The sequence below is a fragment of the Salmo salar genome, chromosome 19 (genome assembly GCF_965601325.2).
Source record: "Salmo salar chromosome 19, fSalSal1, whole genome shotgun sequence".
NCBI lineage: Eukaryota > Metazoa > Chordata > Actinopteri > Salmoniformes > Salmonidae > Salmo > Salmo salar.
Genome location: NC_138309.1, coordinates 89,040,922 through 89,053,976, shown reverse-complemented (window position 1 = coordinate 89,053,976; position 13,055 = coordinate 89,040,922). Strand labels below are relative to the sequence as shown.

The 13,055-nt window shown below is 48.2% G+C and overlaps 1 protein-coding gene across 2 annotated transcripts in view; it reads left to right on the top strand.

Moving 5' to 3' along the window:
• Positions 1–13,055, top strand: part of LOC106579751 (procollagen-lysine,2-oxoglutarate 5-dioxygenase 2) — a 129,685-nt gene that overhangs the window by 34,449 nt on the left and 82,181 nt on the right. For both annotated transcript variants that reach the window (XM_082966025.1, XM_045702853.2), the window contains exons 2-3: positions 3,810–3,901; positions 5,948–6,084. In XM_082966025.1, coding sequence (XP_082822151.1) covers positions 3,810–3,901; positions 5,948–6,084 — 229 coding nt within the window. The remainder of the gene's footprint in view (positions 1–3,809; positions 3,902–5,947; positions 6,085–13,055) is intronic.

Below are 13,055 nucleotides of genomic sequence, written 5' to 3'. Positions count from 1 at the left end.
CCAGACAGCAGACTAGACAGCCAGACAGCAGACTAGACAGCCAGACAGCAGACTAGACAGCCAGACAGCAGACTAGACAGCCAGACAACAGACTAGACAGCCAGACAGCAGACTAGACAGCCAGACAGCAGACTAGACAGCCAGACAGCAGACTAGACAGCCAGACAGCAGACTAGACAGCCAGACAACAGACTAGACAGCCAGACAGCAGACTAGACAGCCAGACAGCAGACTAGACAGCCAGACAACAGACTAGACAGCCAGACAGCAGACTGGACAGCCAGACAGCAGACTAGACAGCAGACTGGACAGCCAGACAGCAGACTAGACAGCCAGACAGCAGACTAGACAGCCAGACAGCAGACTAGACAGCCAGACAGCAGACTAGACAGCCAGACAACAGACTAGACAGCCAGATAGCAGACTAGACAGCCAGACAGCAGACTAGACAGCCAGACAACAGACTAGACAGCCAGACAACAGACTAGACAGCCAGACAGCAGACTAGACAGCCAGACAGCAGACTAGACAGCAGACTAGACAGCCAGACAGCAGACTGGACAGCCAGACAGCAGACTAGACAGCCAGACACAGAGACAAAGACACACCTGAGCTTTTCAAGGCAGTGTCCGCTTCTTCCCCCATCTCCCTCTGTGGGGCTGGAGCTTTGTCTGGCTGACTCTCTGGCTGACTGACTGACTGCGGCTGTCTGGCTGTCTCTCTGGCTTGCTGGATGGATGGCTGACTGGCTGGCTTACTAGCTGGCTGTTTCTCTGGCTGGCTGTCTGGCTGTCTGGCTGTCTCTCTGGCTTGCTGGATGGATGGCTGACTGGCTGACTGACTGACTGGCTGTCTCTCTGGCTTGCTGGATGGATGGCTGACTGGCTGACTGACTGACTGGCTGTTTCTCTGGCTGGCTGTCTGGCTGTCTGGCTAGCTGTCACCGGAGACCCCTGGCTTAGTTATGGGGAGACAGATCTTCATCCCCTTATCGACCTGCATGTGTTAGAGCAGAGCTGGAAGCGCCATTTGAACGGTGACAGCCCCACTGCAGGACAGACCAGACTAGACCAGGGTGAGGGAATGGCTGAGTAATACTGACAGGAAATAGAGGGAAATGAACACCAATGAGGCTGTGATGGAGCTTTGGGAGGGCAGGGGGAGATTCCATTATCACTTCAATATTTCAGAGCATATGGAGAGTGCTGAAAACTGAGTTTGCATTCCCAGGATCTGAAAACTGAATCCACATGGAGTGGGGCTGAAAACTGAGTTTGCATTCCCAGGAACTAAGACTGAATCCACATGGAGTGGGGCTGAAAACTGAGTTTGCATTCCAGGAACTAAAGACTGAATCCACATGGAGTGGGGCTGAAAACTGAGTTTGCATTCCAGGATCTGAAGACTGAATCCACATGGAGTGGGGCTGAAAACTGAGTTTGCATTCCCAGGAACTAAAGACTGAATCCACATGGAGTGGGGCTGAAAACTGAGTTTGCATTCCCAGGAACTGAAAACTGAATCCACATGGAGTGGGGCTGAAGACTGAATCCACATGGAGTGGGGCTGAAAACTGAATCCACATGGAGTGGGGCTGAAAACTGACTCCACATGGAGTGGGGCTGAAGACTGAATCCACATGGAGTGGTGCTGAAAACTGAGTTTGCATTCCCAGGTTCTGAAGACTGAATCCACATGGAGTGGGGCTGAAAACAGAATCCACATGGAGTGGTGGTGAAAACTGAATCCACATGGAGTGGTGCTGAAGACTGAATCCACATGGAGTGGTGCTATTCATCCAGAAAGGTGTCTTTCAGTTTGGGTTATGGGCTGCCATTTGGTCTGTCTGGTATTTCCTGAAGTGTATTAGCCAGCTAAACTAACATAACAGTTATTAAGCCACCATGGCAGATTGAGATAGACACAGGAAGTGTGTAGGAACATACGATTTGCTCCTTGTGAACTAGATCCAGCGATCCCAACTGCTCCTAAATATTTTGCTGTGCAACCTGGAATTTTAATTCGGGACCCAAAAATGACCCGTATATGATAATTGTTTAGGCTTCACTGTGTCGCTGTTTCCGAGTGAGAGAAAAAAGTGAGTGCAGATTTGTGACTGTCACGGCCATTACTCCAGAGAAACCGTAGTGTCTCTATCCCAAACCTTTCTAAACTTGTGACCCCTATTACCAGCGCTACGTTTTATTCCTTCACTATAAAAAAACATAATATTCAGGGACTTAGTAAATATTATCCCAAAACATCTCTGATTTTCACAAAAATGCAGGTTTAACTGGTTTAACTTCAATATTTTATTACCTTCATTTTTACGTGTTAAAAAAATCATCAAATGTAAATAAAATTCGTTTTATTTACTAAATATTCATAATATTTACTCTCAACTTAATAAGAATTGTACATTTTTGCAACAACTTGTCATGTGGTTCGGTTTTGAGAGAATTGTGGGTAATTCATTTATTTTTTTTACTTTGATACTTTTACACTATTTTACATGCATGTTTGAAGAAAGACAATCGTATTTCTATATTCGTATTAAGCAGTTTGTTTTGCTATGAGGTATAATGGATCATGATGAACAGACAGTAAAACCGTTGGGAAAATTGACGTTCAAAAATGAAACGACACATTCCCACCTTAAATAACCCACAATGCTTAGAGGCACGTGCAGCGTCATACAATGCATGCAGTTCTACCTCCACTAAACAGGATGTTGATGGCACTTTAATTTGAGGAGGATGGGCACGTGGTAATGGCTAGAGGCGAATAAGTGAAAAGGTATCAACAACGTCAAACACATGGTTTCCATGTGCGGTTAGTTTGTTGCTTTTCCAATAAGAGCTTGACTTACTGTGGTTTTACAGAACCTAGCAATAGATTTCTACTTCCTGTAATCAAAATGTTACCCAGTGAGGTTACCGTTGGTGTATTTTAAAAAGTTGTGCAAAACACTTCCTGTGGTGGAATCAATTGAGCTTAGATGGAGGTATTTCCCTACAGTTAGATGGAGGTATTTCCCTGCAGTGATATTAATGCAGTATTTGTCATTATAATGAATACACTCTCTCTCCACCCAGGGTATGTTTCCATAACATTTCTCAGGGGCTGTTCCCTCAATCAGAGCTCAGCTCTTACCTCCCTCCCTCCTTACTTCCTCCCTCAGTTTGATGTGTTTTTTCGCACGAGGCTGTGGCGTTGATTTCTCTTACTGGAGGCATCTCTGGTCGCAGCCTCTACCCTAGCCCTAGCCTCAGCCCTCACACACAGAGGAAATGTGCATTATGTAAGTGCGGACCGGGAACTTGGAGGTCCGGAAACTTCCTTTCACCCCAATAATAAAATTACCTTGTCTGAAATATGCTTTTATATGTAAATTCCTCATGTTATATGTAGATGTTCTGTCCGTGCGTTGTTAAGATGTGTCATAGTGCCGCTAAACCAGGCAGTCATCAATGTGTTGACCTAGGTCTGTGGGTTGGTTAGGATCATGGTGGGAGGAACGGGATAACCACTACTTTATAGGGATGAAATAACATGTATATTTTGGTGCGAGTTGTTGCTTTAAAATGTACGCCAGGCTTTGGAGCAATAAAATGGTTCCTTTATTTCCTTATCCAAACATTTCGCTGCGGTAAGAATGCAGGCCTTCCTTGCAATTGGGTAAACTGTCATCATGCCGGACATAGGACCAATAAAAGTGATAAATGTCTATTGGTTTAATTTGCCTTTGTGATTATGATGATTACACACGTCTTGATCTGGTTTAATGTTTTGTTTACCTTTCTTTCCAGAGAAGTTGCTGGTCCTCACCGTTGCCACACAGGAGACTGATGGCTATCGCCGCTTCATGCAGTCAGCCGACTATTTCAACTACACTGTCAAGGTAAGGACCATGCACCGCCTCTCTCGTTTAGTTCTACCATGCACCGTCCCTCTCTCGTTTAGTTCTACCATGCACCGCCTCTCTCTCGTTTAGTTCTAACATTCATCATCTCTCTCTCGTTTAGTTCTACCATGCACCGTCTCTCGTTTAGTTCTGTCATGCACCACCTCTCTCGTTTAGTTCTACCATGCACCGTCCCTCTCTCGTTTAGTTCTACCATGCAGCGCCTCTCTCTCGTTTAGTTCTACCATGCACCGTCTCTCTCGTTTAGTTCTACCATGCGCCGTCTCTCTCTCGTTTAGTTTTACCATGCACCGTCCCTCTCTCGTTTAGTTCTACCATGCACTGTCTCTCTCATTTAGTTTTGTGACGCATGCACCGTCGTTTCTCGTTTAGTTCTACCATGCACTGTCTCTCTCATTTAGTTTTACCATGCACCGTCTTTCTCGTTTAGTTCTACCATGCACTGTCTCTCTCATTTAGTTTTACCATGCACCGTCTCTCTCGTTTAGTTCTACCATGCGCCGTCTCTCTCTCGTTTAGTTTTACCATGCGCCGTCTCTCTCTCGTTTAGTTTTACCATGCGCCGTCTCTCTCCGTTTAGTTCTACCATGTGCCGTCTCTCTCGTTTAGTTCTACCATGTGCCGTCCCTCTCTCGTTTTGTTCTACCATGCACCGCCTCACTCTCGTTTAGTTCTACCATGCACTGTCCTCTCTCGTTTAGTTTTACCATGCACCGTCTCGTTTAGTTCTACCATGCAGCGCCTCTCTCATTTAGTTCTACCATGCACCGTCTTTCTCGTTTAGTTCTACCATGCGCCGTCTCTCTCGTTTAGTTCTACCATGCGTCGTCTCTCTCTCGTTTAGTTTTACCATGCGCCGTCTCTCTCTCGTTTAGTTCTACCATGCACCGTCTTTCTCGTTTAGTTCTACCATGCACTGTCCCTCTCTCGTTTAGTTCTACCATGCACTGTCCCTCTCTCGTTTAGTTCTGCCATGCACCGTCTCTCTCATTTAGTTACACCATGCACCGTCTCTCGTTTAGTTTTGTCATGCACCACCTGTCTCGTTTAGTTCTACCATGCGCCACCTCTCTCTCGTTTAGTTCTACCATGCACCGTCTCTCTCGTTTAGTTCTACAATGCACCGTCTCTCTCATTTAGTTCTACCATGCACCGTCTCTCTCGTTTAGTTCTACCATGCGTCGTCTCTCTCTCGTTTAGTTCTACCATGCGCCGTCTCTCTCGTTTAGTTCTACCATGCACCGTCCCTCTCTCGTTTAGTTCTACCATGCACCGTCTTTCTCGTTTAGTTCTACCATGCACCGTCTTTCTCGTTTAGTTCTAACATGCACCGTCTTTCTCGTTTAGTTCTACCACATTGATTAGGCGTTGTCTTTATTTATTTATGCAAAACAGGATATTACCTACAAGACATATTTATTCTTGTAATTATTTTACTCCTGCTCAACCTCATCCTCAAATAATGAACTGATTGAACTATGAAATAAGAAGTAATAACCTTTCAGGGGAACCAGCCGTAGACTTGAGGCTATGGGAAACGTGTTAGCTGTCATCAGAGGATTCCTGGGGCAAAGCCCTCAGCCAGGGCTCAGTCCTCAGTCAGGGCTCAGTCCTCAGTCAGGGCTCAGTCCCTCAGTCCTCAGTCAGGGCTCAGTCCTCAGTCAGGGCTCAGTCCTCAGTCAGGGCTCAGTCCTCAGTCAGGGCTCAGTCTTCAGTCAGGGCTCAGTCCACAAACCTCAGTCAGGGCTCAGTCCTCAGCCAGGGCTCAGTCCTCAGCCAGGGCTCAGTCCTCAGCCAGGGCTCAGTCCACAGTCAGGGCTCAGTCCTCAGCCAGGGCTCAGTCCTCAGCCAGGGCTCAATCCTCAGTCAGGGCTCAGTCCTCAGCCAGGGCTCAGTCCTCAGTCCTCAGCCAGGGCCAGTGATAAGAGCATTGATAGAACCCACAGGGGTTCCTGACCCTTCGCCCCTAACCCCTGACCTCTAACCCCTGACCCTGACATGTCCCCTGTCTCTCTGCCACAGGTCCTGGGCATGGGAGAGGAGTGGAAGGGTGGGGACGTGGGCCGCTCCATTGGAGGAGGACAGAAGGTGAGACTACTGAAGGAAGCCATGGAGGGACTGAGTGACCAAGAAGACCTGGTGGTGCTGTCTGTCGACAGGTAGGAGAATCGGCTACCGTAGGATGACCTGGACAGTGCTGTACAACACATTACTGAGGGGCGGAGAAATGTATTACTTTAAGATTGAAATGCTTCAAATGTAGGACCTCAGTTGGCTCAAAAAAACTGTCAGAGACTCCAGTCACCCTAGTCATAGACTGTTCTCTCTGCTACCGCACGGGCAAGTGGTACCGGAGCGCCAAGACTAGGACCAAAAGGCTCCTTAACAGCTTCTACCCCCCCAAGCCATAAGACTGCTGAACAGCTAAGCGGACACTACTTAAATTAACACACCCCTTTGTTTTTTACACTGCTGCTACTCGCTGTTTATTATCTATGCATAGTCACTTTACCTCAACCTACATGTACAAATGACCTCGATTAACCTGTATCCCCGCACACTGACTCGGTACCGGTACCCCCTGTATTTTATTGTATTTATTTAGTAAATATTTTCACCTCTTAAGGACCGGACCCTTTTTTTTTCCAGTTTTCGCCTAAAATGACATACCCAAATCTAACTGCCTGTATCTCAGGCCCTGAAGCAAGGATATGCATTTTCTTGGTACCATTTGAAAGGAAACACTTTGAAGAGTGGGGGGGGGGGGGGACTCTATTTCTTGAACTGCATTGTTGGTTAAGGACTTGTAAGTAAGCATTTCACAAAACATGTGACAAATAAAATATGATTTTAAATGTCTAAATCACTAGTTACGTAAAGCAGTCAATTGGACCATGTTCATCTTACTCCTTATCTTATGCAATATGCATTGGTACTTTGTGTTAGAATATTCAGTGTCTTGTTTTCCTAGAGGAAGGGAATCTGTCCACTAAGGCTGCGGGGGTCATTGAAAGGTTAGGGGTTGTAGTTTCTCCATATTGGACCCAGATGTCCCTTAAACAAATCTTAACCACTCCCTCCTGTGAGCCAAAAGTGTGAATATTCAGTTACCTCAACATTATGACTGTATGGATGACTGGTAGAGTTACTGTCTAGTTCCTGTATGGATGACTGGTAGAGTTACTGTCTGGTTCCTGTAGTGATGACTGGTAGGGGTAGTATTATGGATGGTAGTGGTAGTGATGAATGGTAGGGGGTAGTGATGACTGGTAGGGGTAGTGATGACTGGTAGGGTTAGTGTTAGGGATGACTGGTAGGGTTAGTGATGACTGGTAGAGTTAGTGTTAGGGATGACTGGTAGGGGTAGTGATGACTGGTAGGGTTAGTGTTAGGGATGACTGGTAAGGGTAGTGATGACTGGTAGGGGTAGTGATGACTGGTAGGGGGTAGTGATGACTGGTAGGGGTAGTGATGACTGGTAAGGGTAGTGATGACTGGTAGGGGTAGTGATGACTGGTAGGGGTAGTGATGACTGGTAAGGGTAGTGATGACTGGTAGGGGTAGTGATGACTGGTAGGGGGTAGTGATGACTGGTAGGGTTAGTGATGACTGGTAGGCGTAGTGATGACTGGTAGGGGGTAGTAATGACTGGTAGGGGGTAGTGATGACTGGTAGGGGGTAGTGATGACTGGTAGGGGGTAGTGATGACTGGTAGGGGGTAGTGATGACTGGTAGGGGGTAGTGATGACTGGTAGGGTTATTGATGACTGGTAGGGGTAGTGATGACTGGTAGGGGGTAGTGATGACTGGTAGGGGGTAGTGATGACTGGTAGGGGTAGTGATGACTGGTAGGGGGTAGTGATGACTGGTATGGGTAGTGATGACTGGTAGGGGGTAGTGATGACTGGTAGGGGGTAGTGATGACTGGTAGGGGGTAGTGATGACTGGTAGGGGTAGTGATGACTGGTAGGGGTAGTGATGACTGGTAGGGGGTAGTGATGACTGGTAGGGGGTAGTGATGACTGGTAGGGGTAGTGATGACTGGTAGGGGTAGTGATGACTGGTAGGGGGTAGTGATGACTGGTAGGGGTTGGTGTTATGGATGACTGGTAGGGGTAGTGATGACTGGTAGGGGGTAGTGATGACTGGTAGGGGGTAGTGATGACTGGTAGGTGGTGATGGTGTGGTAGTGGATGACTGGTAGGGGGTAGTGATGACTGGTAGGGGTAGTGATGACTGGTAGGGGTAGTGATGACTGGTAGGGGGTAGTGATGACTGGTAGGGGGTAGTGATGACTGGTAGGGGGTAGTGATGACTGGTAGGGGGTAGTGATGACTGGTACGGGGTAGTGATGACTGGTAGGGGGTAGTGATGACTGGTAGGGGGTAGTGATGACTGGTAGGGGTAGTGATGACTGGTAGGGGGTAGTGATGACTGGTAGGGGGTAGTGATGACTGGTAGGGGGTAGTGATGACTGGTAGGGGGTAGTGATGACTGGTAGGGGGTAGTGATGACTGGTAGGGGTAGTGATGACTGGTAGGGGTAGTGATGACTGGTAGGGGGTAGTGATGACTGGTAGGGGTAGTGATGACTGGTAGGGGTAGTGATGACTGGTAGGGGGTAGTGTTATGGATGACTGGTAGGGGGTAGTGTTAGGGTTACTGGTAGGAGTAGTGTTGGGGTTACTGGTAGGGGCAGTGTTGGGGTTACTGGTAGGGGTAGTGTTGGGGTTACTGGTAGGGGTAGTGATGACTGGTAGGGGTAGTGTTATGGATGACTGGTAGGGGGTAGTGTTGGGGTTACTGGTAGGGGGTAGTGTAGGGTGACTGGTAGGGGTAGTGTAGGGTTACTGGTAGGGGTAGTGTAGGGTTACTGGTAGGGGTAGTGTAGGGTTACTGGTAGGGGGTAGTGTAGGGTTACTGGTAGTGGGTAGTGTAGGGTTACTGGTAGGGGGTAGTGTAGGGTTACTGGTAGGGGGTAGTGTAGGGGTTACTGGTAGGGGGTAGTGTAGGGTTACTGGTAGGGGTAGTGTAGGGTTACTGGTAGGGGTAGTGTAGGGTTACATGTAGGGGGTAGTGTAGGGTTACTGGTAGGGGGTAGTGTAGGGTTACTGGTAGGGGGTAGTGTAGGGTTACTTTTAGGGGGTAGTGTAGGGTTACTGGTAGGGGGTAGTGTAGGTTTACTGGTAGGGGGTAGTGTAGGGTTACTGGTAGGGGGTAGTGTAGGGTTACTTTTAGGGGGTAGTGTAGGGTTACTGGTAGGGGGTAGTGTAGGTTTACTGGTAGGGGGTAGTGTAGGGTTACTGGTAGGGGGTAGTGTAGGGTTACTGGTAGGGGGTAGTGTAGGGTTACTGGTAGGGGGTAGTGTAGGGTTACTGGAAGGGGGTAGTGTAGGTTTACTGGAAGGGGTAGTAGAGGGTTACTGGTAGGTGTAGTGTAGAGTTACTGGTAGGGGGTAGTGTAGGGTTACTGCTGGGGGTAGTGATGACTGGTAGGGGGTAGTGTAGGGTTACTGGTAGGGGGTAGTGATGACTGGTAGGGGGTAGTGTAGGGTTACTGGTAGGGGGTGGTATAGGGTTACTGGTAGGGGTAGTGTAGGGTTACTGGTAGGGGGTAGTGTAGGGTTACTGGTAGGGGGTAGTGTAGGGTTACTGGTAGGGGGTAGTGTAGGGTTACTGGTAGGGGGTAGTGTAGGGTTACTGGTAGGGGGTAGTGTAGGGTTACTGGTAGGGGGTAGTGTAGGGTTACTGGTAGGGGTAGTGTAGGGTTACTGGTAGGGGGTAGTGTAGGGTTACTGGTAGGGGTAGTGTAGGGTTACTGGTAGGGGTATTGTAGGGTTACTGGTAGGGGGTAGTGTAGGGTTACTGGTAGGGGATAGTGTAGGGTTACTGGTAGGAGTAGTGTAGAGTTACTGGTAGGGGGTAGTGTAGGGTTACTGGTAGGGGGTAGTGTTTGGGTTACTGGTAGGGGGTAGTGTAGGGTTACTGGTAGGGGTAGTGTTGGGGTTACTGGTAGGGGGTAGTGTAGGGTTACTGGTAGGGGTAGTGAAGGGTTACTGGTAGGGGGTAGTGTAGGGTTACTGGTAGGGGGTAGTGTAGGGTTACTGGTAGGGGTAGTGTAGGGTTACTGGTAGGGGTAGTGTTGGGTTAGTGGTAGGGGGTATTGTAGGGTTACTGGTAGGGGTGTGTGGATGACTGGTAGGGGGTAGTGTAGGGTTACTGGTAGGGGGTAGTGTAGGGTTACTGGTAGGGGTAGTGTAGGGTTACTGGTAGGGGGTAGTGTAGGGTTACTGGTAGGGGTAGTGTAGGGTTACTGGTAGGGGTAGTGTAGGGTTACTGGTATGGGGTAGTGTAGGGTTACTGGTAGGGGTAGTGTAGGGTTATTGGTAGGGGGTAGTGTAGGGTTACTGGTAGGGGTAGTGTAGGGTTACTGGTAGGGGTAGTGTAGGGGTTACTGGTAGGGGGTAGTGTAGGGTTACTGGTAGGTGTAGTGTAGGGTTACTGGTAGGGGGTAGTGTAGGGTTACTGGTAGGGGTAGTGTAGGGTTACTGGTAGGGGTAGTGTAGGGTTACTGGTAGGGGGTAGTGATGACTGGTAGGGGTAGTGTAGGGTTACTGGTAGGGGGTAGTGTAGGGTTACTGGTAGGGGGTAGTGTAGGGTTACTGGTAGGGGTCGTTTAGGGTTACTGGTATGGGTAGTGTTGGGTTTACTGGTACTGGGTAGTGTAGGGTTACTGGTAGGGGTAGTGCAGGGTTACTGGTAGGGGTAGTGGAGGGTTACTGGTAGGGGGTAGTGTTGGGTTAGTGGTAGGGGGTAGTGTAGGGTTACTGGTAGGGGGTTGTGGATGACTGGTAGGGGGTAGTGTAGTGTTACTGGTAGGGGTAGTGTAGGGTTACTGGTAGGGGTAGTGTAGGGTTACTGGTAGGGGGTAGTTTTGGGGTTACTGGTAGGGGGTAGTGTAGGGGTTACTGGTAGGGGGTAGTTTTGGGGTTACTGGTAGGGGGTAGTGTAGGGTTACTGGTAGGGGGTAGTGTAGGGTTACTGGTAGGGGTAGTGTAGGGTTACTGGTAGGGGTAGTGTAGGGTTACTGGTAGGGGGTAGTGTAGGGGTTACTGGTAGGGGGTAGTTTTGGGGTTACTGGTAGGGGGTAGTGTAGGGTTACTGGTAGGGGGTAGTGTTGGGTTACTGGTAGGGGGTAGTGTAGGGTTACTGGTAGGGGGTAGTGTAGAGTTACTGGTAGGGGGTAGTGTTGGGGTTACTGGTAGGGGGTAGTGTAGGGTTACTGGTAGGGGTAGTGTAGGGTTACTGGTAGGGGGTAGTGTAGGGTTACTGGTAGGGGGTAGTGTAGGGTTACTGGTAGGGGGTAGTGTGGGGTTACTGGTAGGGGGTAGTGTAGGGTTACTGGTAGGGGTAGTGTAGGGTTACTGGTAGGGGTAGTGTAGTATTACTGGTAGGGGGTAGTGTAGGGTTACTGGTAGGGGGTAGTGTAGGGTTACTGGTAGGGGGTAGTGGAGGGTTACTGTTAGGGGGTAGTGTTGGGTTAGTGGTAGGGGGTAGTGTAGGATTACTGGTAGGGGGTTGTGGATGACTGGTAGGGGGTAGTGTAGTGTTACTGGTAGGGGTAGTGTAGGGTTACTGGTAGGGGGTAGTGTAGGGTTACTGGTAGGGGTAGTGTAGGGTTACTGGTAGGGGGTAGTGTAGGGTTACTGGTAGGGGGTAGTGTAGGGTTACTGGTAGGGGGTAGTGTGGGGTTACTGGTAGGGGGTAGTGTAGGGTTACTGGTAGGGGTAGTGTAGGGTTACTGGTAGGGGTAGTGTAGTATTACTGGTAGGGGGTAGTGTAGGGTTACTGGTAGGGGGTAGTGTAGGGTTACTGGTAGGGGTAGTGTAGTATTACTGGTAGGGGGTAGTGTAGGGTTACTGGTAGGGGGTAGTGTAGGGTTACTGGTAGGGGGTAGTGTAGGATTACTGGCTGGCTCCTATAGTGTTGCTATTGCCTGAGATCTCATTAAATGTGCATTAAGCTTCTCTGTGAGGTTTCTAGGATGGATAATTATCCCTAGCAAGGTGCTGATGCCTTGCCACTTACAACAGCATACCATCACATCAGAGAGTTGTGACTGCGGTTTTCCTTGGACTGTATGTGGTGCAGAAAGCCGTCTCAGAGTACAGATGGACGCCTCCGATAGCCACGTTCGCTCTTTATAAAGAATATCTTCCACCTAAACTGTTGGTTTTTTGGTCAGTTTAGTTAATTAAACATAACAGTCTCATTTAAGGCACTTACTCAGAAGGAAATGACAGGAAGTCAATTTATAACCATAGAGTCGTATATGGAAAAACACCTCCTTCCACCCGTGCAGACCTGTTGAAATCTGAGAGAGAGAGAGAGAGAGAGAGAGAGAGAGAGAGAGAGAGAGAGAGAGAGAGAGAGCGAGAGAGAGAGCGAGAGCGAGAAAGAGATTTCTGTTTACTTAGTAATAAAACGCCCTCCCTTCATTCATGAACGGTCCTAATTCTATTTAGCTCTGAAGCTGCAGGTGGAGAACAAGCTAATGCAGGTAACTGAGATACGGGTTCACAGAGTTGACTTTAGTGTCTCAGAATAGCAACAGCCCACCTCAGACTATGTGTGGCTTATTGCATTCCAGATAGGATGCTGCTACTGACTTGTTCCTAACGAAAATAAAATACATGTGTTGATGTAAGGTGTGCTTCTACACCTGCATTGCTTGCTGTTTGGGGGGTTTTAGGCTGGGTTTCTGTACAGCACTTTGAGACGTCAACTGATGTAAGAAGGGCTTTATACATACATTTGATTTGATTTGACGTATATATCTGGTGTGTCAACTGGAAGGTTTACTTCCTGCTTTTCGTAAACACGTCAAATATCTGTGATGCTACGTTATGTTTGATGATATCTACAGTTCACATGTTATAACAACCGATATCTACAGTTCACGTGTTATAACAACAGATATCTACAGTACACATGTTATAACAACAGATATCTACAGATCACATGTTATAACAACCGATATCTACAGTTCACGTGTTATAACAACAGATATCTACAGTTCACATGTTATAACAACAGATATCTACAGTTCACGTGTTATAACAACAGATATCT